Below are 24,383 nucleotides of genomic sequence, written 5' to 3'. Positions count from 1 at the left end.
GATCCCCTTTTCTGAGATTTTGTGACCGAGAACAATCCCATCACGCACCATTAAGTGACACTTCTCCCAATTCAACATGAGATTCTTTTCTTCACACCGTTGAAGGACCCTGCACAAGTTTGACAAACAGGCAGAATAGGAGTTCCCATAGACGCTAAAGTCATCCATGAAAACTTCCATTATGTCCTCAATTAGGTCAGTGAAAATAGACATCATGCAACGCTGGAAAGTCGCAGGGGCATTGCACAGCCCAAACGGAATTCTCATGTAGGCGAAAGTTCCGTAGGGACACGTGAAAGTCGCCTTCTCCTGATCGTCTGGGTGAATGGGAATCTAAAAGAAACCTGAATAACCATCTAAAAAACAGTAATATGGGGGGTTAGCCATTCTCTCAAGTATTTGATCAATGAATGGAAGCGGGAAGTGATCCTTTCGTGTAGCCGTGTTTAATTTTCGAAAATCAATGCACATATGGTGACCAGTTACTGTCCTAGTAGGTATCAATTCATTCTTTTCATTAGCGACCACAGTAATGCCACCTTTCTTAGGAACTACATGAACAGGAGTAACCCACTTACTATCAGAAATCGCATAGATTACACCAGCTTCTAGAAGTTTCATTATCTCTTTCTTAACAACATCTTTTAGATTTGGGTTTAACCGCCTCTGATGTTCCACAGAAGTCATCGATTCATCTTCTAGATGTATTCTATGCATGCATAAATCAGGTGAAATACCGGTAATATCTTCTAATGAATACCTTATTGCCTTACGGTATTTTCTCAATTCACACAAGAGTTTAGCAGTTTCCACATTTTTAAGCTCAGAGTTCACAATGATAGGATATGTGGAATTAGGTCCAAGAAACGCATACCTGAGTCCCGCTGGGAGGGACTTTAATTCGATCTTTGGAGCCTTGAGTTCGCTCCAGGAATCATCGAGAAGGCTGGTCGGTTTGTTCCCTCGTTTAGGAGCAGTTGTTCCTTCTGGTGGGACCTGATTTCTCGTCTCCCCCAGACTTAGGAAAGCGACCATCTTCTCAATGCTTTGGCTCGAGTCCAGTATCTTCTTGTACCCAAAAGTTTTCCCTTCTCTTTAGCAGTGAGCTTTTTGGAGGCAGGATCAGGGAGATGTCTTCCACTTCTCAGCTTGACTGCGTTACAATCCTTGGAGTTCTTGTATGTTTTCCCAGGGAGTGTTCCCTGTTGCCTTTTGATTGTTTCAGCAGTTTAAGCAATTTGGACATTCATCTTCCTTATGTGGCTTGCTACAACATCATATTTGGAATTTGATTCCGTGAACATGTTGTCCATCCAAGTGTTGATCTCGGTTGTGACCTGGTTCAGTGTTTTTCCTTGAATCTACTGACCTTGCAAAAGTTGTTGCATCATTCCCTTCAGTTCATCTGATGGACCGCTCGCAGTTGCTGAAGCAGCTTGCGGATTGTTCTGCCTGTTCTGAAACTGGTTCTGAGCTTGGCTTAGGATGAACATCTTTCCATTCTGAATGTATGGCTTCTGATATCCAGGGTTTTGGAACTGATTTCCCTGAGATCGGTCGTTGGGGTTGTCTGGATTGGTCTTGCATGAGAACAGATGCGGGTTGTTTCTCACATTAGGGTTTGGATGGTAATTCTTGAACAGCCAACCCTGACCGTTGACGTAACTGACCACTTGTTGATTCTCTTCCGATGTCTCGGTCTCTGTTGTAGCATTAGTAGCACCTGGTTCCATGGTGGCTTCTTCCATTACATAGATCTGGCTCTGATTGTTCTTGGGCAGCTAATCAACCTTGGCGGCGAGGTCATCAATCTTTTTAGTGTCCATGTTGTGCACCTTCTTAGAGCGGCCAGTCTCCTCGTTTTTGTTGGATGAACTAGCTGCCATGTTCTTTATTAGTGTGTGAGCTCCTTCAGTGGTTTGGGTCATGAAGTCTCCATTACTCGTGCATTCAGAGCATTGCGGAACTCCCAATCCACACCGTCGTAGAAGATTCCAAGGACATGGTCATCGTCAAATCCGTGATGAGGACACTCTCTGAGGGTATCATTAAACTATTCCCACGCTTCATTAAATGGTTCGTTAGCGAGCTGCTTGAACGAAGAGATCTTGTTCCTCAGGGCAGCCATTTTTGCTTTCGTGTAGAAGTGACCCAAGAAAGCTGCTATAACCTGCTCTCAAGTAGTTATGGAGCCTGTAGGTAACGACTTAAGCCATCGTGAAGCCTTGTCCGCTAGAGAGAATGGAAAAAGCATGCATTTGATGAAGTCGGGTGGGACGCCGTTTGCACGAGTGAAACTGCAAATCTCTTCGAAAGCTTCAATGTGTTCCATTGGTATTTCAGCTGACACTCCATGGAACATCTTTCTCTACACTAGATTGATCATGCCGGGTTTGATCTCGAAATCCGCCCTTTGACATGGTGGTGGAGCAATAGCAGAGCCCGTAGCAGGGATGTTACGCGGTAAGTTCCTCTCACCGATTGGAACTGGTGGTTCCTGATGTGCAGCCAGTTTCTGTGTTGCAATTGTTTGCTGCATCTGTTGCATCTACTGCCGCATCTGTTCTATAGAAGCAGTGAGTTGCTCTGGAGTGCCAACGTTGTCCATTGTGGCGGTATTTGGTCTTTGTTGACGGTTTGTTCTTTCTAAGCTTGCGAATTTCTGATTTGTAAGCGAAAGTAATTCTCCTTGTGTATTTCTCCGAGTATGTCTACTGGTCACGTACCTGGGTCATTCGCTGCGAGAAAAGGAGTAAACAAGTTAGAGGTTTTAGACTAAATAAATAACCGAAAAAATAAAGGTAAAAAGCTGGTCCCCGGCAACGGCGCCAAAACATGATACACTAAAATTGAGTCTTTGTCTACTGTCAAGTTAACAGTGTAATTGTAATATCTTTAGATTCAATTCAAGAGGACCAGTTCACACTTTATCTTTATGGGATCAGAATTAAGCTAAAACAAAAGTGGGGTTTTTAAAAGAGTAAAGTAACGTAAATAACAAGTAACAAGTGAGGTTGTTTTTGATTTGATTAAAGGCGCTAGTCTAGGGTTTCTTCTTCAGGTAAGGAAATCGCAAACCAAGCAATTATTCAAGTCCAGTTTACACAAGTCTAAACTCGGATCACTCAGGTTGAAACAACCCACTGTCGTGGTGTTGATTCCTTTGCAGATCGGTCTTGATACATAAACTCTCGTTTGGATCAAGACGCGTTAGCAAGCTTTAGAGATCAAGTCCGATATGTTCACAATACACCCTAATATCTACTCTCGCTGACTAGGGATGCAAAACTCATTCAAATCATATCAAGTTATCAACCAACGGTTAGCTAAATTGATTAACCCTAATTCATGCACTAAGTGATCAGTTCAATGCAAGTAATAAGAACATATATGAATGTAGACAATCATAAGATGACTTATTTGTGCCTTAGTTTACGAATCCAAAACCCTAGAACCCTAAACTAACTCGGTGACTATTCAGACATAACACAAGAACGGAGAAACATGATTTCTGAATAATACTGCATATAATAGATAATAAAAATCAGAGGGTTCAGGATAATCTTCTCTATGAGATAGATGAGGCCTCCTCCCTTACAAGTAGCAATCGCTAAAATCAAAGCTCTCTCAGATCTTTTCTTGCGTAAAAACTAAGGTAGGTCTCAAGTAAATAATAGGAGACTATATATATAGGAGCCACAGGCGGCTATAGGGAAAAATAGGAAATCTAGGGCAAATCCCGAAATATTTGGAAACTTCTTTTTTTTTTTATCTCTGCCGCTGGAGCAGGCACCCATGCTGCTCTGCTCGACTGTTCTGCGCGAAAGACTCCAAATCACACTCCTTTTCTCCTCTTTTCCTCAAGCTGGGCTATCTCTCATCCAATGCAATTCCAGACCTGTAATGTCTCAAAGGAACTAAAAAGACTCAATAGAACCTTGAAAACTATCAGTAAGACATCTATATAATGTGCCAAAAACACAATATATCATGTCTCACCTTCTTGTCGAGTCATTTTCTCTTGCGAGACTGATTGTTCTGGCTAGTCAATGTTCAGTAGCGGTGAAGCGGTGGAGATATCTAAAACGATTTCGTAAGGGCCAGTGCTCGAAAATACAACAAAGGCAAATCAGTGAAATGGAGAAGCTCCACTGCTTGTGTAGGTGGAGGCTCAAGCAACGACGTGAAATCACCAGCGTTCTCGGGAGTTAGCATCGTTAGTTGCCAAAACTGCCACCGCCGAGATGAATCAATTCAAGACCTGTTGCATCCTGGAATGGCCTAACACCGTCGTTTCAAGCTCCGAATGCTGCGGTCAGATACATAAACAGTTACAATTCTGAACAACCACATGAGAACTTAGAATCTCACAGAAATCCTCAAAGGAGAGAGAGAAAACCATATTTCCAAATAATGGTTTTGAGAGGAGGAAAGCACACCTTCTTATACCCTTAGAAACACTGCATCTAAGAAGATTCACACACATTGTAGTTCATGGCTACAGCAGTTAAGAACGTGTTTAATGTGATGGATCTGGAAGTTGTCTCGTTTCAATGGATGGAACGAAGGTGAAAGGACGTAATCGAAACTCCAACGAACGGAATCGTCACGCCGACCTCTGCATCTCAGAGTTTCTAATTGCGGAGATCGAAGATTGTGATGAACCCTAAATTATCGATAAGGGGCTGGGTCCTTGTGGACATTATCGAGCACTGCCAACACAAAACGAAGCCCACGTATCTCATTGAATGGAGTTAATGAAACGCATCGTTTAAGATGGTGGGACAAGTGTCACACACAGATGAGACTATTTGATGATGTTTCTTAACCAGGAGAGAGAACATGTCTACTTTATATAATAAGATTGCTTAAACTACGACAAAATAGGTGTAGTTGAGCATTCAAAACTCTGTCCAACCGTTTAATTTATCATTGACCCCAATAGTTAATTTTAAATATTAGAATGATGATTGATTACTATTGAAGATAACATTAACAATTTTAATGTTATTGTCAATATATTGTAGAGTCACCACTCCACTTGTTCACAACACCACAAACAGAGAAAGAAAACCAAAACCAAAGCTAGTTCGAGTCCAAGATGGAAGGCAAGGAAGAAGACGTTAGAGTTGGAGCTAATAAGTTCCCAGAGAGACAACCAATAGGAACTTCGGCTCAGAGCGACAAGGACTACAACGAGCCACCACCTGCGCCACTTTTCGAGCCTGGTGAGCTTTCTTAATGGTCCTTCTGGCGAGCTGGTATAGCTGAGTTTATAGCTACTTTCCTCTTCCTCTACATCACTGTCTTGACCGTCATGGGAGTGAAAAGGTCACCAAACATGTGTGCTTCCGTCGGAATCCAAGGTATCGCCTGGGCTTTTGGTGGAATGATCTTTGCCCTTGTCTACTGCACCGCCGGTATCTCCGGTACGTCACTTAACTTCGGTTTGATTTACATTAGTATTATCTCCTATGTGTGAACCAAGGCATGTCATGAGATTAATGGGCTTGAAACAATTATTAATTTGATTAATACATATACTTTTTTCTTAGTCAAATTAATATATATCCCCTATATATTAATTGAGAAGCATTTGAAAAATTAGAACCTTAATTTTGTATTAATTAAAAAAAACTCCAAATCCTAGGTGGCACTCTAAATGCCTTCTAAATTTCATTTCAAAGAATTCTAGAGCATCTAATATAAAGTATAGTTTAATCTAATGGTGTCACATTATTCCATAATTATATAACACTAAAGAACATTATATTAACCTAAAATATATGAAGTGTGTATTCTTTCCTTAAATAAAAGCTATGGAATTACCTAATATGATTTACATATATATGGGAATTAATGATTATGAATAATAAAGATTTGATAACAATTTTTGCATCCTTCTTCATTTTTGTTTAAATTTATATTATTAAAAAAACTTAAACAATCACATTAACCATATAATAAAAAAAATTAGATTTTTTCTTATATGTTATATTTTGAATTTTTTAAAATGACTTTAAATTACAAAAATGAGGAAACCTTTATATGTTATATTTTTTTTAAACGACTTTAAAATACATAAATGAGGACACCATATATGTTATATTTTTCTTATATGTTAGAATTTTCTTATATGTTATATTTTGAACTTTTTTAAAAAGACTTTAAATTACAAAAATGTAAGTTTTCCTTAAGTATACGACTAAAAACATTAAAATGACATGTATCAATTCGATGGTTGATTTGAAAGCTTTCAAAACCATATGGAAGATAAAAGTCAAAATAATTCAACTGTGAAAACAATACTGTTCACTTTGTTCAAGAATGTGTTCGCTGGAAAAAATAAAGTTTTTATGTCATATTTTGTATAATGTCCACTAGAGAACATTATATTAACCTAAAATATAAAAAGTGTGTATTCTTTCCTTAAATAAAAGCTACAGAATTACCTAATATGATTTACATATATATGACAATTAATGATTATGAATAATAAAGATTTGATAACAATTTTTACATCCTTCTTCATTTTTGTTTAATTTTATATTATTAAAAAAATAAACAATCACATTAACCATATAATAAAAAATTAGATTTTTTCTTATATGTTATATTTTGAATTTTTTAAAATGACTTTAAATTACAAAAATGAGGAAACCTTATATGTTATTTTTTTTAAAAAAAATGACTTTAAAATACAAAAATGAGGACACCTTATATGTTAGATTTTTTCTTATATGTTATATTTTGATTTTTTTAAAACAACTTTAAATTACAAAAATGTAATTTTTCCTTAAGTATACGACTAAAAACATTAAAATGACATGTATCATTTCGATGGTTGATTTGAAAGCTTTCAAAAACATATGTAAGTTAAAAGTCAAAATAATTCAACTGTGAAAACAATACTATTCACTTTTTTCAAGAATGTGTTCGATGAAAAAAATAAGGTTTTTATGTCATAATTTGTTTAATGTCCACTAGAGAACATTATATTAACCTAAAATATAAGAAGTGTGTATTCGTTCTCTAAATAAAAGCTACGAAATTACCTAATATGATTTACATATATATGGCAATTAATGATTATGAATAATAAAGATTTGATAACAATTTTTGCATCCTCCTTCATTTTGTTTAATTTTATATTATTAAAAAAAATAAACAATCACATTAACCATATAATAAAAAATTAGATTTTTTCTTATATGTAATATTTTGAATTTTTTAAAATGACTTTAAATTACAAAAATGAGGAAACCTTATATGTTATTTTTTTTTAAAAACGACTTTAAAATACAAAAATGAGGACACCTTATATGTTAGATTTTTCTTATATGTTAGATTTTTTCTTAGATGTTATATTTTGAATTTTTTAAAATGACTTTAAATTACAAAAATGTAAGTTTTCCTTAAGTATACGACTAAAAACATTAAAATGACATGTATCAATTCGATGGTTGATTTGAAAGCTTTCAAAACCATATGGAAGATAAAAGTCAAAATAATTCAACTGTGAAAACAATACTGTTCACTTTTTTCAAGAATGTGTTCGATGAAAAAAATAAGGTTTTTATGTTATAATTTGTTTAATGTCCAATCCGATCAACTCATGATGTATTAATTATAGTTTTGTTCCATTATTTTTAATAAAAATTGATCCGATCCATCGGAAAAAAATTATATAATAACAACAAAAAATATTTTATATATATAAATAAAATGATCACATATATAAAAAAAACTATCGAAAATATATATATAAATAAACTCACCCTGCGCATGGCGCAGGTCTTATCCTAGTTTTTAGTAAATTTGGGACCAAATTATAACCGCTAATATTTTATGAGTTATAGGCGAATGTTCCTTCTAGCTATGTTCAGGACATGCTCTGTGTGGAACTCACTCTATTTGCGCCTTGTTATAATCTCAGGTGGACACATCAACCCGGCGGTCACTTTTGGTCTGTTCTTAGCCCGGAAGTTGTCGCTCACCAGAGCTTTGTACTACATAGTGATGCAGTGCTTGGGAGCCATATGTGGAGCTGGTGTGGTTAAAGGGTTCCAGCCTAAGCAATACCAGGCTCTAGGAGGAGGATCCAACACTGTGGCTCCAGGATACACTAAAGGAAGTGGTCTTGGAGCTGAGATCATCGGCACATTCGTCCTTGTGTACACTGTTTTCTCAGCGACTGACGCCAAGAGAAATGCCCGTGACTCTCATGTTCCCGTAAGTAACTAGTCCATGGAACATAGGTTCGAGTAAACATATTAGTGTGCAATAACGGCTGATTCTCATGGTTGCTTATCGGATTGTGTGTTTGTGACAATTTGTGCAGATTCTTGCACCACTCCCAATAGGTTTTGCAGTTTTCTTGGTTCACTTAGCAACCATCCCAATCACTGGCACAGGCATCAACCCAGCAAGAAGTCTTGGAGCTGCAATCATCTACAACAAAGATCATTCCTGGGACGACCACGTGAGTTTCCGTACAAATTATATATAATAGTTATAACCTAATCACTTTCCAAACTAGGTTTAGATGATTTTCTCTGACACTTTGTTTTTTGCCATTTTAGTGGGTGTTTTGGGTTGGACCATTCATTGGTGCTGCATTTGCTGCTCTTTACCATGTGATTGTCATTAGAGCCTTCCCCTTCAAGTCCAGAAGCTAAGTTAAAACAAGACATCAAGTCCTCTGGTGTTTCGTCTTGTGTTCTTAATTAGTTGCTCTTTTGTTATTACATATGTGTGAGATGCGTGTATGTAACGTATGTGCCCTCTTCCTTCCTTAATGCAATCTTTTGTAACTTGTAAACAAGGCAGAGTTTCTCAAATGCTCAACATAAATGATAAATCTTTCGTGTCTAAATAACAACCACAAACGGGATTTTGGTTTGAAAATTATGAAATTTTTATTTACTATACTCAAAAAGATTTAATCTGGATTTTGTACAGAGATAATACTATTTGGATAGCCTGTTCGATTTAAAAATACATCAACTAACATTTTTTTTGTTTTTCGGATCAAAATTTTACTTCTTCGATTTCATATTAAGTTTCATTTTAGTTTTTAAAATTTATTTATATCATTTTAATGCACATATTAATTTCTTAAAAAAAATTATCGTTATTTTAAAATTTATTAATTAAAATATCAAAGAAATTAAATAATGATTAACAAAAAAAATACTGTTAAGATTTGAGAGAAGATTTGTGAGAATTTGTGAGAATGTGTTGTGTATTTCTTATTGCTTGCACTAGTGGTTCATATAATGTGGAGTCAAAGTGAGAATTGATTACAAAGATACTCTACATAATGACATGGTCAAACTCATAAAGACTAAGGTTGAATGGGTCTTCCATGTGGCTGGATGTAAACCCCCAATGGACTCTAGTCTTGAACTTGTATGGTCTAGGTTATGGACCATCCACTTCATGATTCATAACACTCCCCCCTTGGATGCCATAATCATATAGGGTTTGTAACATGCTAATGTTGCCTCATTAAAACCTCTCCTGCAAAACCCAAAACCTAGTGTGGTAAAAAGGGAAACCAGAGAAAGGAAAAAGAGTACAACACACATTACTCCCCCTGATTTGGACATCACTGAAGGTCTTTGAGTCTACGCGTGCCAATCTTGTTGTGTGAACTTGCTGAATGTGCAAGAGGGCAATGATTTGGTGAAGAGGTCGGTTGAGTTTTCACTAGACCGGATCTGAAGGACGTTGACCTCTCCAGCTTTCTGCAACTCATGGGTAAAGAAGAACTTGTGTAGAATATGTTTGGTTCAGTCACCTTTGATATACCCGTCTTTGAGTTGAGTAATGCAAGCTGCATTATCTTCATATATGATGGTCGGACCCATTGGGTCGCATATGGACGCATAATGTGGTCCTATACCTTTTGTTCAAAGATGAACTTCGATCTTATAGCTTATCTTTATGATACCTTATTCATTCATACCACAGCTTGGTTGGTTCACGCTGAGAATTCGACCAACCATAAGTATTACCAAAATTTGGCTAATTTGTGGTGATGGTCTATAACCTTTTCTAAGGTTTAATGAATAACCATTTAACCTATCTTAGGCTGGTTAGTATAAAACACAAGGAATTTAAAATTCCTCTATGGACTGATTTGAATTGTTCTTATAGAACTCTTCACTTGCTTACATGTACTAATTTAATTCAGTCCATGAACAACTTTAGGAAAATGTTGTTCAAGAGAACTTCTTTTCTCATCTTTTGGTAAACCTTTTGGTACCAATAATATTATCATCATCATCCAGTGAGTCATATATAGCATATTACATCTTTTGAATTTCTTCCAGACATCATATGTAGTGAAATATATAGTAGTATCCACCACATTGGATTATATAGACCTTTCCCGGTCTGTCTCACGATTGATCCTTCTTTCAGGATTTATATATTCACTGGGCATCATATGGCGTTTACATATTCATGGCCAATACAATACGCCTTTTATATATCACTTTAAACCCCACGTTTCTTTCATTATTCATTATGAGTACTCTTGTGTGGGTTTATGATCCTCGATACATATCTTTGTATTCATGTGCTACATACTCGCGCATTTTCTATGAATGTATGTGTCGACACACTTATATATATATATATATATAGTTCCTTTTAGTTCCAGACATGGTATAAATCAATTTGAGATTTCATTATCTAGGACCTTAATAACCTTATAACTTGGCGTCCCAAGCTATATGGTATGGTACCTAGTTGTTCAGCTGGCCAGCCTTATATCTCAATGTCTGGAATGGTTTCCTTTAATAAAACTCGGATTTTATCTCATGCACCTTTCTTTCTTTCCGAGGTTCCTTAGAATTTATGGAACTTTATTTGGAACATTTATTTGGTCTATCTTATATAGACTTTGTAGCAACTTGGTTGTGTCTTTAAGACATCAAAACCGTGTGGTGCTAAGCTGGGATGACATAGTCATTCTTTCTCTCGGGTCAATGTGTCTGGTATTTTATTTTGCTATCATTGTAGCATATGGACGTCTATAAATTATTTTCTAGTCCGAGGATCTTTGCCAAGACATTGATGATTGATACCAGATGGTAGATATCATTCTTTATCATTCTTTATACCAGCTTATTACTTTTCTCCTTTCATTGTTGGATATTCGGATTCATAAACCTTATGTAATCCTTGTTCCTTGGTCTATAATTAGATCACCCATTTTGGCTCAAGGTTTCTTTTAAACTTATGGAGAAAGTATATTCATAATATATATCCAACATATATTCCTAATCCTCTTTATGAGATTCTAAGATCACATGATCTTAGATGGCACATATATTTGTGGTGGATTCTTTCATAATATCTTAAGATGATATATGTCTGGACTCATGACCCGTATCAGTCTGAGGTGGGAATATCTATGATCACTTATATGGCCTGATATAATTACTATGGCCTGATGCAGGTTCATTCTTTTATAACTCATGGTGTCCCCAAGCATATGGACTTTTAGAATTTGAACCTTATAGGTAATGGTCTTTATATCAAATTCAACCAATATGTAATATGGTTGTGGACCATGTTTCACGGATTTTAGTATGGTCATGTATTATGGGATTTGTCCTCACTCCCCCTCATGAACATACTCAAATTCGTGGTGCTTGGGACAATAAACTCCTTTGTGCATAGATATATTGCACACACGTGAGATCTTATGGGATAACATTTGTGCCCTTTTAAATATTTGCATCATAATCCGAATGGCTAAGTATGGTAATGCCATCTAAGTGATAAATTTCGTGGGTTAATCAAACATGATTGCCCTGGCTATTTGCCTAATATCATATTGATCACTAGATCAATAGAGAATGTAGTCTCGACCACTTAGGCGATTTTAATTTAGGTACTCTTATTCCTTTTTGTCCATTGTTGGAAACCATTTTTTCTTCTTAATTCAATGGACCTTATAGGGTGAATATAATGCCATTTAGGCAAAGCCTTGGTCGAGCTTCTTTTCTTTTCTTTCAAGGAATGTCCAGTTGAGTTCAAGAGTATTTTATAACTGAGCCTGGATGGCAGAGCATGTCGTGCCATTTGTCAAAGGCTTCTTTGAACTCTTTGGAAAAGTGAGTTGGGGTATTAATCCTCAATCATATTTATCTTGGCACAATAAAGGCATATAGATATAGTTTCTTATCAAACAACAGTTTGAATAAGATAATGATGAACTCAAAGTAATTCATTTTATTAATGAAGTCGTGTATAAAGCAAAGTATCAAAGCAATTCATGAAACATAAACTCAGGAAACATGAAAATGAGAATGTCAAAAGACAATTATATAATATGGCCTTCACAATGCATGTGTTGCCATATGGCGCTCAACTTCAGCTTCATCAGCTATAGGAGGCCTCATCTCATTATTCTTTAGCTCAATGTATCTTTTCTGAAGCTTGTCAAATCTGTTGATGGTATCTTTGATTTTCTGCTTTCTTTGTTCAGAAACCAAAAGATATGACAAAAGGTCATTATAAGTGGTGAACTTCTTAGCCGTGTGTAGCAACAGCACATCCTTTAGATGGAATGCGGAGTAGGTCTTATATAATAAAGAATAATGTGTTATCCTTTCACCACATAGTTCAAGACTATAAGCAATATCCATCAGAGCAGAATTATATTTGTCCATGGGTTCAAAATCCTGGAATCTGAGGATCTCCCATTCATGGTTGGCCTTTTGCCACGATACCGGTTTGAACCTTTTCCTTAACTGTAACCAAAGGTCACAAGGATCCTCAACATGGAGATACAAGTCTCTTAATTCTTCAGTGAGATGATAACGAATAATCGTTATAGCTCTATGCCTTTCACTGTCAATGATATCATTGTACTCATTGATGCATTGTCCGAGTCCTCTGGATCTCAGGGCAACAAGAGTATTCTTTACCCATTCTAGGTAATTATCTCCAGAGAGATTTAGGGCAGAGTAATCTGAGGGTTCAAATCTCGACATCTGAATATTTAACGAGTAATTTAAGCACTCAGAATTCTATGTAAGCAATAGAATAAATCAATGTATATGATTTCAATAAGGGTTTCCCCCAAATCATATAATCTATTTGCTTAAGCAATCTTAGTATGAGAATGATCAATTGATCATTGCATCTAGTAATCCTGTTAATTATAATTCAAATTGGACTGATTATATATATAGGGTATTAAGGCCCTTTAGAATTTGAATAAGGATCAATCATCAATTTATTAAATGAGATCAAGCAAGATGGATGAAATCAAGCAAATGCATGGATCAAGAAATAGCTGAATGCATGTTCAGAACTAAGCTTTGGACTTAAACAATCTATATGTGATTCCTAATGCATGAGGATATTTGGTTTTCAAAGATCATAAAGCAAAAACCGATTCCTTCCCCCTTTTACAGGGTAAACCAAGACAAGAAAATTTTATAATTTTCAGGATATGTCTAGAACAAATTCAATTAGATTTTCAATCAATCGGTTTCAAAGCTGGTTTATGTTTTCAAATTAAACAAACATGCTTAACTTTAAAAATAACCGATTTAATCTAATTAGATGCAAGCAATATGAACCAATTTAGATTTTATTTTAAATGCCCCATGATTAGAATGATCTATTATATGTATGCATGCTCAGTTTTAATAAAACTATATGACAAGCGGATGCATGGAAATGATCAGTTCATGATATGTGTATGATCTAACAATTTACTAATCCATGTTTGATCTAATAGATGCTATCAGGTATGTATATATGATCAGTATATAATTCAATCATCACAAAATCAGTTCTCAAGGTTGGTTTTTAGATCAAGATAAATTTATATCATTTGTTCAAACTATAATGAACCGATTTCAAGGCCGGTTTAGATTTAGATAAATTTTTGACAAACAACTATGTGATCAAATGATTTCAACTTAGTATTTATTTTAGCCTATGTCATAACTATTTAAATCAAGACTATATGTTATAATATTTTGATAAATACTACCTAGTCAAAGATATGCCTTTAAAACAATCATAAAAGTTTTAAATTTTGATCACTTACAATATAAAACATCAATGGTCAAAGATATTCATTGATTAGGATTTAAGTTTTGATATTTTTGGGTTTGACTGAAAGATTATGGCTGAAAAGATTGTGGCCGGAAAAAAAAAATCATGGCCGGATTTGGATTTAGGGGTTCAGCCGATTATTGCTTAGAGTTTAGGGGATTGATAAAAATCAAGCAAAAAAGGATTTAGGGAATTGATATGTATAATGGCCATCAAGATACATATCCGGTTATAAAACAAACAAGGGGATTTGAGATTTTGATGTGGATAAGGGCCGATTTGGATCGGTAAGCACATCGAATGGGATTAAGATTTTGATGGCCAGCTTATTCATCCGGCTATACAGCCGGTAGTACGGCCAAACAAAGATTATTTCAATCTTTTAGTCAATCCGGATTTAAGGCCGGATCAAAATAGGAGAAAGGGGAACCGATTTTAAGGCTTGCTAGCTAAAAGGGGTTTATGATTTTCTCTAATATCTTTTATAATTTCAAATAGTTATTAGAAACAAGATTCATATAGATTTTAGATTATTAATAAGTTTTATAAGTTTTTAGAGATTCTTAGATCTTTAGAGATTCAAATAATTTTAGAATCAAGATTTATATAGATCTTAGATTCAAGATTAATATTTGTGATAATTTTAGATCTATAGATTTTTATAAGTTTTATGATTCAAATAGATCTAATAATCAGGATTCAGATATGTGGTGTTCTTAGATTTTATGGATAGATTAGTTTACCTTTTAGAAAACACCAAATTGATCTGAATGGACCACCGTGAGAGAGAGCTGATCCGCGGATGAGCTGGTTGAGAGAGAGGTGGAGGAGCTGGCCGGAAAACCGTGAAAGGGATAGACTTGGCCGGCGGAGCAAGGCTGAGGGCCGGAAGAGATGACCGGAAAAGAGATGATAGCCGGCGGATGGGATTGCTCAGGTGGAGAGAGTCTCGTGCTGATAACGTGTTAAGATTTGAGAGAAGATTTGTGAGAATGTGTTGTGTATTTCTTATTGCTTACAATGTGCTGTGTATTTCTTATTGCTTACACCACTATATATAGTGGTTCATACAAGGTAGAGTCAAAAGAAGAATTGATTACAAAGATACTCTACATACTGACATGGTCAAACTCATAAAGACTAAGGTTTAATGGGTCTTTCATGTGGCTGGATGTAAACCCCCAATGGGCTCTAGTCTTGAACTTGTATGGTCTAGGTTATGGATCATCCACTTCATGATTCATAATAAATACTAGTTTTTGTAATATGTCTACAAAATACTCTCTCCGTTCCCGAAAGAATGATTTTCTAGAGTATTCACGCATATTTTAGTATACATTTTACAATAAATATCAACCAATAGTATTCAACCAATTTAAATATTTTCAATTAATGTTAAGTATACAACTTTTCAACATTAACTATTAAAAGTACCTTTAGAAAATTTATCATTTTAGAACAAAAAAATCAATATAAAAAATTCTAAATAGAGGGAGTAGTTTTTTTTTTTTGAAATGGAAAGAGTGTTTTAGTGCACCTAACTTCACCTTGGAAAATGGTCCCAATTGTCAGATGCTTTTCAACAAAGCACGAAGATTCTTTAATAGTAAATTAATTTAAGAAAGAAGTTAAAATTTGCAAGAAATAGACGTAAACAATTGACTGTACACGACTGAAAGGAAGCAGCATCGTTCCACTCAGTGAAAGATGACGACTTTGATTAGAACTCTTCTGACAAGAACCATTCACTTACTTGGATTATTAAATTATTACTTTTTACATTTACTTGGCATAATCGGTTATGTTTTTTTTGTGAAAAAACATCATTGGTTATGTTAAAAATAGTAAGTGTCATAAAAGGTTGGTAAAAGTAGATAAAAGCGGTAAAAACATGATAGCCTTCAACAGATGAGATCTCCTTTTCTGTGCAAGTGGAGTAGTGGACCAGAACAAAGTTCTAAATACAGAGGATCAATACATCGTGAATGATATTAAAAACTAGAGAATCTGTTGACTAAAGTTAATCTTGGTTCCACGGATTATTTCTTTAATATCATCTCTTTACTACCTTTAAAAATATATATATATATCATCTCTTTATTAAGATCCCCTGTCCGGGAACGCGGTAGGCGCTAGTTGGACAGTCGGGTTGGATCTAGCGTCTAAAGAGAAAATCGGGAATTAATCGGAAATTATGCGGGGCAGAATTTTTAGATGGTTTACTATGTTATAAGACATGTTAATCTTTAATTGTATATAACATTAATACATTTTCATGTTTAAGATTGTATAAAATACACAAATAGAATATATAAACTTAATATAGTATAATTTTCATCAAAATTATGAATATAAATGATATTTATAAAATTTTAGATCAAATAAACAAATAAAAATTTTATTTAAAATAAAATAAAAAATAATAATAATAAAAAAAATAATAAAAAAATAAAAAAATAGATTAGGCGGCTAGGCGGTTATTTAGGATATCCGATTTTTTAAACCGATTTGGCATAAATCGGAGCGGAAGAGTGACGCTAGGCGCTATGCGGCTAGATGGCCAATTTTTAGAACGGGGATAAGATCATATCTTATATATATGTGTGTGAAAATTATAGAGCAATAACAATGATATATAACCTTTTAAGAATGATATATATATATAAGTACACCAAAAATGAATGATATATATATATATATGGTTGAACAAAAAAAAAAAATATATATATATATAATTACCCACCATTTATACACTTTTCTTTTTTGATAATTACAAGCACTATACACTTAACCACTAAAGTAAGATAATACAATGCATTTGTCTTTTCCATCGGGCTCAGAGCCATTTATACGACTGTTTGCTTCTCCAACTCTGCTCTCTCTCAGTTCTTTACGCTCTGTCTTTCTCTCTCTCTTCGAACTTCGGTTTTTACTCTGTTTAATCACCAATGGCTACTGTTTGGAGGAGGTTGCTGAAGACAGAGACGATCCCCCGCATCAGCCAAAGCACGAGGAAGCTCTTCTCCACCGATGCATCTTCTTCTTTCGCTGACAGACTCAGAAACCTTCCCAAAGATTTCCCCTCCACTCAAGCCAAACGCGATGCCTCTCTGGTAAAATAATATAAAATTTTAAAATTTTAAAAATTTTAAAGATCTTGACAATCTGATCTTCTTCCCATGTTTTTTTTTTTTTTGAAAATAATCTTCTTCCCATGTTGTCTGATCAAATCTTTTAATGTGTGTAGCTCATTGGAAGAACTCCTCTCGTGTTTCTCAACAGAGTCACTGAAGGATGTGAAGCGTATATTGCAGCCAAACAAGAACATTTCCAGCCTACTTGCAGCGTTAAAGACAGGTGACTGTGAACTCATAATCCTAGGACATCATAAGTACTAAAGCGCTGACTTTGTTTAGTTTTGTACTTTTGCTGTCTCTAGACCAGCTTTAGCCATGGTTGAAGATGCAGAGAAGAAAAACCTTATCACTCCTGGAAAAGTAATTATTGTTTACATACTTAATCTCAAATTTAATGGTGAAATAACTCATTGAAGTGATATGTTTATGTTTTATCAGACAACACTGATTGAGCCAACTTCAGGAAACATGGGAATAAGTATGGCTTTCATAGCGGCTTTGAAAGGGTACAGGATTATAATGACAATGCCTTCTTACACCAGCTTGGAGAGGAGAGTGACTATGAGATCCTTTGGTGCAGAGCTTGTCCTCACTGATCCAGCCAAAGGAATGGGTGGAACCGTTAAGAAAGCTTATGACCTCCTTGAGAGCACTCCTGATGCTCATATGTTGCAACAGTTTGCTAATCCAGCAAACACTCAGGTACTTAAAGAGTTTTGATATATATATATATATTTTTTTTTTTTGCATTTTCACATTTTATCTAAAGTTAATGTTAGGAATATTGGTGTAGATTCATTTTGATACAACTGGTCCTGAGATTTGGGAAGATACACTAGGGAATGTTGATATCTTTGTGATGGGAATTGGTAGTGGAGGCACGGTGTCTGGTGTTGGTCAATACCTCAAGTCTAAAAACCCAAATGTCAAGGTGATTGATTTAATTTCTGAAGATATCTTGTAAATATCGAAAAAATAGATTGCATTTGATCACTAATGACTTGCTAATGGTAGATATATGGAGTGGAGCCTGCTGAAAGCAACATACTCAACGGTGGCAAGCCAGGTGAATATACAAATATTGAATCTTTACTTCTTTACTTGTTCTTAGTGGTGTAAATCAGTGGAAGATCCTAGTTTTTAAAATTGCTGATGGTTAGAGTTTTGAACTTGGGGGTTAGGTCCACATGCTATCACAGGCAATGGGGTTGGATTTAAACCGGATATCTTGGATATGGATGTTATGGAGAGCGTTCTTGAGGTAAAGTACTTCCATTTTTTTTTTTTGCATTCTATCAACTTGTAAAAGCTTATGTTTTGAGTATACGTGCAGGTTAGCAGTGAGGATGCTATCAAGATGGCTAGAGAATTGGCATTGAAAGAAGGTCTCATGGTGAGTTTTTTCTTCTTCTTTTTTGGGAGAATAATTAGATAAAAAAAAAAAATTTCTTTCTCCTGGTGCTGATTAAACAAGCCATAACTTGTAGGTTGGGATATCCTCTGGGGCTAACACTGTGGCAGCCATTAGACTGGCGAAAATGCCAGAGAACAAAGGCAAACTCATTGTGGTAAGACAGAGAAACAAAACTTTACTTGAGTTTCCTTATTATCGGTGTTATTGTTTAACCGGACGTTGGAAACTTGTATTCTGTTTATGTTGAACAGACGATTCATGCGAGCTTTGGAGAAAGATATCTGTCGTCTGTTCTGTTTGATGAGCTGAGGAAAGAAGCAGAAGCGATGAAGCCAGTTTCAGTGGATTGATTTGGTTTTGGTTTGAGTTGATGAAGAAAGATTCTTTACTAAAAGATCTTCATTTTGGGAGCAAAAGATTGTGACACCGCCCAGCAAAATAAAAATGTCATAAATAAATGGTTGTTTTATATTATTAATGTTAGTAGATATTGGAAGAATAATGTTATTAATGTTTCATATTGGAAATAATAAAAGCATTTTGTGGCTCAAATAGAGATTTTTATGCTGGTAAAATCTAGTCAACTGAGATTTGGCTGGTAAAGTTTAATTTTACGTTTAAATACGAAATAATTAAGAAAATAATGATTTATTTTCAAATGATGGTTTGTTTTATGTTTTTATAAAAACATATTTTTGTAATCGAATTAGAAAAAAATTATAAAAAAAATCAACTTGATCAAACTGAAACAAACACAAACAAAACCAAATCGAACCAAGACAAACAAATCGAACCGAAGAAAAATCAAAATAGAACTAAAGCCGAACTTAACTGAACACAAACTAATTTTGGTTAACTGGTTAAAGATTTTTAAGCTCAAATAAACCAAGCCGAAGTGAACTCAAACCAAACCTGAATTTAAACCAAAATACTTATCTAATCTATTAAAACAGGAGTACAAAAAAAGAAATAACCATGAATTTTCCTCAATAATTACATATCTATGCCAGTGGCCTAAACACAAAACACAGTCGTTTTATACCTTAGTTAAACACCATTAATTAAATTGACAGGCTTAACTCAGGGTTTTCCTAAATATTTTGCACCTACCGGAAAGTATCATTACTCTGGGCTGGCCTTCACTCTTAGGTATTCTTGAAGCTCATTACCTATATAATGACAGCAACCATTATTTGCGTCGTATCTTAGAATTCAAAACAGATTTCAAATTCTTAGACCATATAAACATATCGACTTGTATATGTTTATTAGAAATATTATTTTCGTTTATTATTCTTGAAGCTCATTATCTATAGCTAAATATCTTGCAAATATGTAAATAATATTTACGTCATAAATAAGTAGCACAATCAAATATTGAATAAAGTATATGCGGAGATATAGTCAACCAATTGAAAAAAAAAAGTCTATCTTAAATTCGGAAATCAAAATAAAGTTTGATTTTCGTTTATGAACAAATTCCTGAAAACTTCCTACAATTTAGATAACCACTAATTGTTATAAAATATCTATTGCTTGATACACAATCTTGCATATTTTTAGAAGGAATATTCTAATTTATATGCCCTATAATCTCGCATAAATCTACCCTAATTAAGTACGAAATTAAATAAATTTCCTATTTAAGGGTTATCGTACTTGCATACATCTCTTCCTATTTACTCAATTCCCAATTACACATATTTTCAAAACACCAATAAAAATAGTGACCCAAAAAGATGTTACACTCCTTAAAGATGTAAAACCGGGAAGTGAATATATGTGAAGCTGCTTCACTTGTGGAAGCAAAACACGAGTTACAGAGGGGAGACACTCGAGTGCACTCTTGGCTGACCAAAGAGTAAGTTACTTCTCCATTATATAAACTAATTATTTTCTTACACAAACAGCTATTATTGAAAAGTCAATAGATTCGATTTCATAATAGTAAATAAATTATGTTGTTTGTCTAAGTCATATTTTGAATCATTGCAGGCTTAATCTTACGCAAGGCAGTGGATCCTACTTTTGGAACTCTGAAGACAGATGCTTATGTGGACCACTTATTGTCTACAGTATCATTTAGTTTTCGTTTTGGACATGTAAAATTTCGATCTTAACATAAAACCATTAAATGCAACAATCATCCGTTGCTTAGACATGAAATATGACATTTGCTCCTATGCTCCTATGCAGCCTTATTTGAATCATTGCAGATTTAACCTACCAAAGAAATAGATCTTTTTTTTTTGCTAAATTGTAAATATCATTAGTTAAAATGAGCAGTTTGTCTCTACAATGGAAAGACTTTTACATACATCCTTCTTGGCAAAAATTAAATAAAAAACAAGAAAAGGAGTAGTTATAGGCGGTTGAGAAGACTCGGTCATCTGATCCAAAGCGCCATGAGGTTGTTGAAGTTGCGCTTGTTGCGCCGAGCGGTGATCGTGTTCCTCACATCTCTGTCCAATAATTTGAATGTTTCGGCTGAAGAGAGATGGGTATTGTTATGGAGAAAATTATTCTTCTGTCTCATATACAAGAACGTGGGTGACTAGTCTTCGCAGGGTAGATCTTACTTTCTGAATTCAGGAAGTATGATATTACTAACCACTTTTTGGTCGTGTAGTATATACCACATGAATTGATCTCTGTGACCTCCAAGCATTGATTTTTTTTCCAGCATGAACATTTTCATTCAAACAAAAAAATGTTTAAAATCACATAGACATTCATTTTTTTTCAAAGAAGCAATAATATTTTTTGATTATCTGCAGTAGTATTATATTATTTTTTTTGCTTATCTGCAATAACTTTTAATTATAACCCTACTGCAGATTACTGCAGATAAGCAAAAAAAAAAAAATCAATGAGAATGAAATGCATGCTAGCCAATTAAAAAAAACATTGAGGATTCAAAAATCTAATTCGGAAAAGTTATATTAATTATGTCAAGACAGAAGAAGAAATTTGCAAACCTCCATTTTCCATATAGTGGTGATGAAGGTACATCACCTAAGATATGAGTAAAAACAGTTGAAGAAGCCATTGCTAGTCGTCTCAAGTTTGGTCTAACGGAATGTAGACACACACACACAGTTAACCCGAGCCTGCCAAAGAAAAAAGAAACAGAATGTTTTAAGCTCAAAGGCAACTGTAAAAATAAAAAAGTTCTTGCTGAATAGAGCTTTCAAGTCTTTTCCAAATACATACTTACTCGCAGAATAGAGCCTTCAAGTCGTTTACAACAATCTGTTTCACTCTCACAATTGATTGATGTTCCTTCTCTTCACTGTGATTAACAACGGCTTCTCATCTTTATATCCTTTTCATTCTCTCTGACTCTCTGTCTCAGCTTGAGTGTATCTTGCTCCGGTTTCCAAATTTGTTGCAAATACTTTGAAATTCTTCTATTTGGAACACGAGTTAAGATCTCCGCACCTGTCCTAAACAAATTTTCAACATGCAATTTGATCCCTCTTCTCTGTTTCACTAAGTCTATCTTCATAAATTTTAAGTTGTGATCTGAGAAGACTGATTTTCCCCCATCTACAACGATGTAACATAGTTAATCAATGATTATGAAACATACTAAATAAACGATCTGAACAACTACAGGAAGAAGTATTGAGACTAACCTTTTTCTATCAAGCTGATCGACATATTACTTTAGAGATGAAGGTTTTTTTTCTGTCGGTGAAGGCTTTCAGAATAATCTTTTTACAGGTCACAGAAATGAATTTGAGAAGATCAGAAAGGTTAAGGCTGACCCACCGAGAGAATTATTGCTATTAATCAATTGTAGGACCAATATTTTGGTCCATTTATTATCTTACCCATCTGATTTATTTTTATGTTAATGTAGGTTTATTCAATTTAAATCCCACTTTAACTTATATATAACTGAAATAAATAAAAAATAAAAATAATGCTATATATTAATATATTAAATTATGTTTAGTTCGTCTTAAATTTTAATTTTATTGGGTTTTAATTCATAATCTCAGTTTTTAGTTTATATATTTACAACTAATAACACATGTTTCCATATAAAATTACATGAAATATTATAAATTATGCAAATCTGGAATTCAAAAAGTAATTTTTAATTTTTTAAATGTTTTTGTAAAGGTTTTTAATTTTCTTTGTTTGAAAATATTTTTTTATTTAATAATTGATAATATTGTGCAACAAAATATTTCTAAAGTATTTTAAGATATTCTTAATTTTTATACCTTATTAATAAAAATATAAAACACAGAAATTTTATAAGAAACTACATACCAAATGCTTTTAATATATAACCACAAGACTAACTTTTTGGCTGTATATAATAAATAAAATTATCTATTATAAACCACAAGTTTCTTATACGTACAGTTACCATATTAAACAAATATACATCATACTCAAATGTTTCAAATACGTATAAAAAATTGTATTTAAAAGAAAATAAACACTTTTAAACAAAAACAAAAGAAATTAAAAATCAAAAAACATTCGCGCGAGCGCGGAGGTCCTACTCTAGTTCCTATTCAAAATAAAAGCATTTTCTGGCTCTTTTATTAATTTAAATTTTGCTGGTAATCCATATAAATAGAGTATTTTAGGGAGACCAAAACCAAACAAATGGATCAAGGATTTGTACACACAGCAATGAACTTCACCTTTCTCTGTTGTTGGGTTTCCGCTTCCCTCTATAAATTGATCACATCGTAGTGATTCTCTTACTTCTACATACATTACAGGAACTAGATAGATATAAAGGTTAATTAACATTTTTCTTGATTTAACTTTTCTTTTAAAATACCACTCGACATGTACTAGATTTCTTCTCATTGATTTAGTATATCATTCAGATTGTCAAGGCAGCTACTGACTTGAAAAGCACCAATGTGAGGGAGAGGCTCAAGGACACGGCAACAGATAACTAAAAGGGAAAATCCTTTGTCATAACAAGCCGATCAGCACCAAACTAAACTTCAACGCAAGTCTATAGCTATAGCAGAGGAAAGTATTCTTATATGCCCTAGTTAGAAAATTTATATTCTTACTATCCCACTTTTTTTCTAACTACCCCACCTTTTTGCACATTTCCCCTTTTCTTTTTTTACCCTTTCTTTCTTTATTATTTTTGTTTTTCTTTTCAAACATAACGGGACCCACCATTATTCTCTCTTTTTTCCTTAATTTTTTTTTCCGAGTGGGTCCCATATAACTTTCTCTACCGACCAGATTTTTTCCTAGTTTCTTTTAATCTTTTTCAGCTGGGTCACAGATTTTATTTTCCAGATCCTTTTTTTAAGATTTTTTTTCTAAATTGTTAAATGATTATATAGCTGAAATTTTATGGAAAATAAAAACTTTCTGTTTATCTTGAAATAATATTTTCATAAACAATAAAATAACAAAATAAATTATTAAAATAATATTTTAATCCACAATTATTTTTCAAAAATAAATTTGGTAATATTTATATAAATTAATTTTCTTTAATTAAAATTTTATTTCTCTTATATAAAAGCAATCAAATTTAAAATAAGATATTTCATATTTAAATCAAATATTAATTTTAAAAAATAAAAAAAATTTCAATAATATTTCAAAAATACAAAAAGTTTAAAACAAATATTTAAAAATATTTTTATAAACAGTTAATTTTAAAATTAAATTTAATAAAAAATATATATAAAATTTTTATAAACAATTAATTTTAAAATTAAATTTAATAAAAAATATAT

General features: G+C 33.7%; 2 protein-coding genes, 2 long non-coding RNA genes and 1 other non-coding gene across 7 annotated transcripts; 3 read left to right on the top strand and 2 right to left on the bottom strand.

The window, feature by feature from the left end:
• Nucleotides 1-2,015: 2,015 nt before the first annotated feature.
• On the top strand, nucleotides 2,016-2,122 carry LOC125586731. The gene has a single exon (XR_007323266.1). It is a non-coding gene; the product is annotated as a small nucleolar RNA R71 (small nucleolar RNA).
• A 1,390-nt stretch (nucleotides 2,123-3,512) lies between these two features.
• On the bottom strand, nucleotides 3,513-4,904 carry LOC125585224. Of its 2 annotated transcripts, none has more exons than XR_007322158.1 (3): nucleotides 4,440-4,904; nucleotides 4,000-4,309; nucleotides 3,513-3,917 (listed from the first exon to the last, which is right to left on the bottom strand). It is a non-coding gene; the product is annotated as an uncharacterized LOC125585224 (long non-coding RNA). The 2 variants fall into 2 exon arrangements; XR_007322157.1 differs by having other exon boundaries at nucleotides 3,513-3,898.
• A 155-nt stretch (nucleotides 4,905-5,059) lies between these two features.
• Nucleotides 5,060-12,272, top strand: LOC125585223 (aquaporin PIP1-1-like). Its single transcript, XM_048753899.1, has 4 exons — nucleotides 5,060-5,429; nucleotides 7,937-8,232; nucleotides 8,342-8,482; nucleotides 8,583-12,272. The coding sequence occupies exons 1-4, from the start codon at nucleotides 5,318-5,320 to the stop codon at nucleotides 8,676-8,678; spliced, it is 645 nt and encodes a 214-aa protein (XP_048609856.1). The 5' UTR covers nucleotides 5,060-5,317; the 3' UTR covers nucleotides 8,679-12,272.
• A 4,638-nt stretch (nucleotides 12,273-16,910) lies between these two features.
• LOC106396803 (bifunctional L-3-cyanoalanine synthase/cysteine synthase C1, mitochondrial) lies at nucleotides 16,911-19,194 on the top strand. The gene is made up of 10 exons (XM_013837293.3): nucleotides 16,911-17,204; nucleotides 17,339-17,448; nucleotides 17,531-17,588; nucleotides 17,667-17,930; nucleotides 18,022-18,159; nucleotides 18,243-18,294; nucleotides 18,410-18,489; nucleotides 18,562-18,621; nucleotides 18,716-18,796; nucleotides 18,894-19,194. Exons 1-10 carry the CDS (start codon nucleotides 17,040-17,042, stop codon nucleotides 18,990-18,992), a joined length of 1,107 nt encoding a protein of 368 aa, XP_013692747.2. The 5' UTR covers nucleotides 16,911-17,039; the 3' UTR covers nucleotides 18,993-19,194.
• Nucleotides 19,195-20,739: 1,545 nt separating this feature from the next.
• On the bottom strand, nucleotides 20,740-22,441 carry LOC106391048. 2 transcript variants are annotated; one of them, XR_007322156.1, is made up of 3 exons: nucleotides 22,281-22,441; nucleotides 21,856-22,191; nucleotides 20,740-21,752 (listed from the first exon to the last, which is right to left on the bottom strand). It is a non-coding gene; the product is annotated as an uncharacterized LOC106391048 (long non-coding RNA). The 2 variants fall into 2 exon arrangements; XR_001278420.3 differs by having other exon boundaries at nucleotides 21,860-22,191; nucleotides 22,281-22,440.
• Between the last annotated feature and the right edge of the window lie 1,942 nt (nucleotides 22,442-24,383).

Source organism: Brassica napus, chromosome C4 (assembly GCF_020379485.1).
Source record: "Brassica napus cultivar Da-Ae chromosome C4, Da-Ae, whole genome shotgun sequence".
NCBI lineage: Eukaryota > Viridiplantae > Streptophyta > Magnoliopsida > Brassicales > Brassicaceae > Brassica > Brassica napus.
Note: the sequence above shows the minus strand (reverse complement) of the source record. Positions and strands in the feature narration are given on the sequence as shown.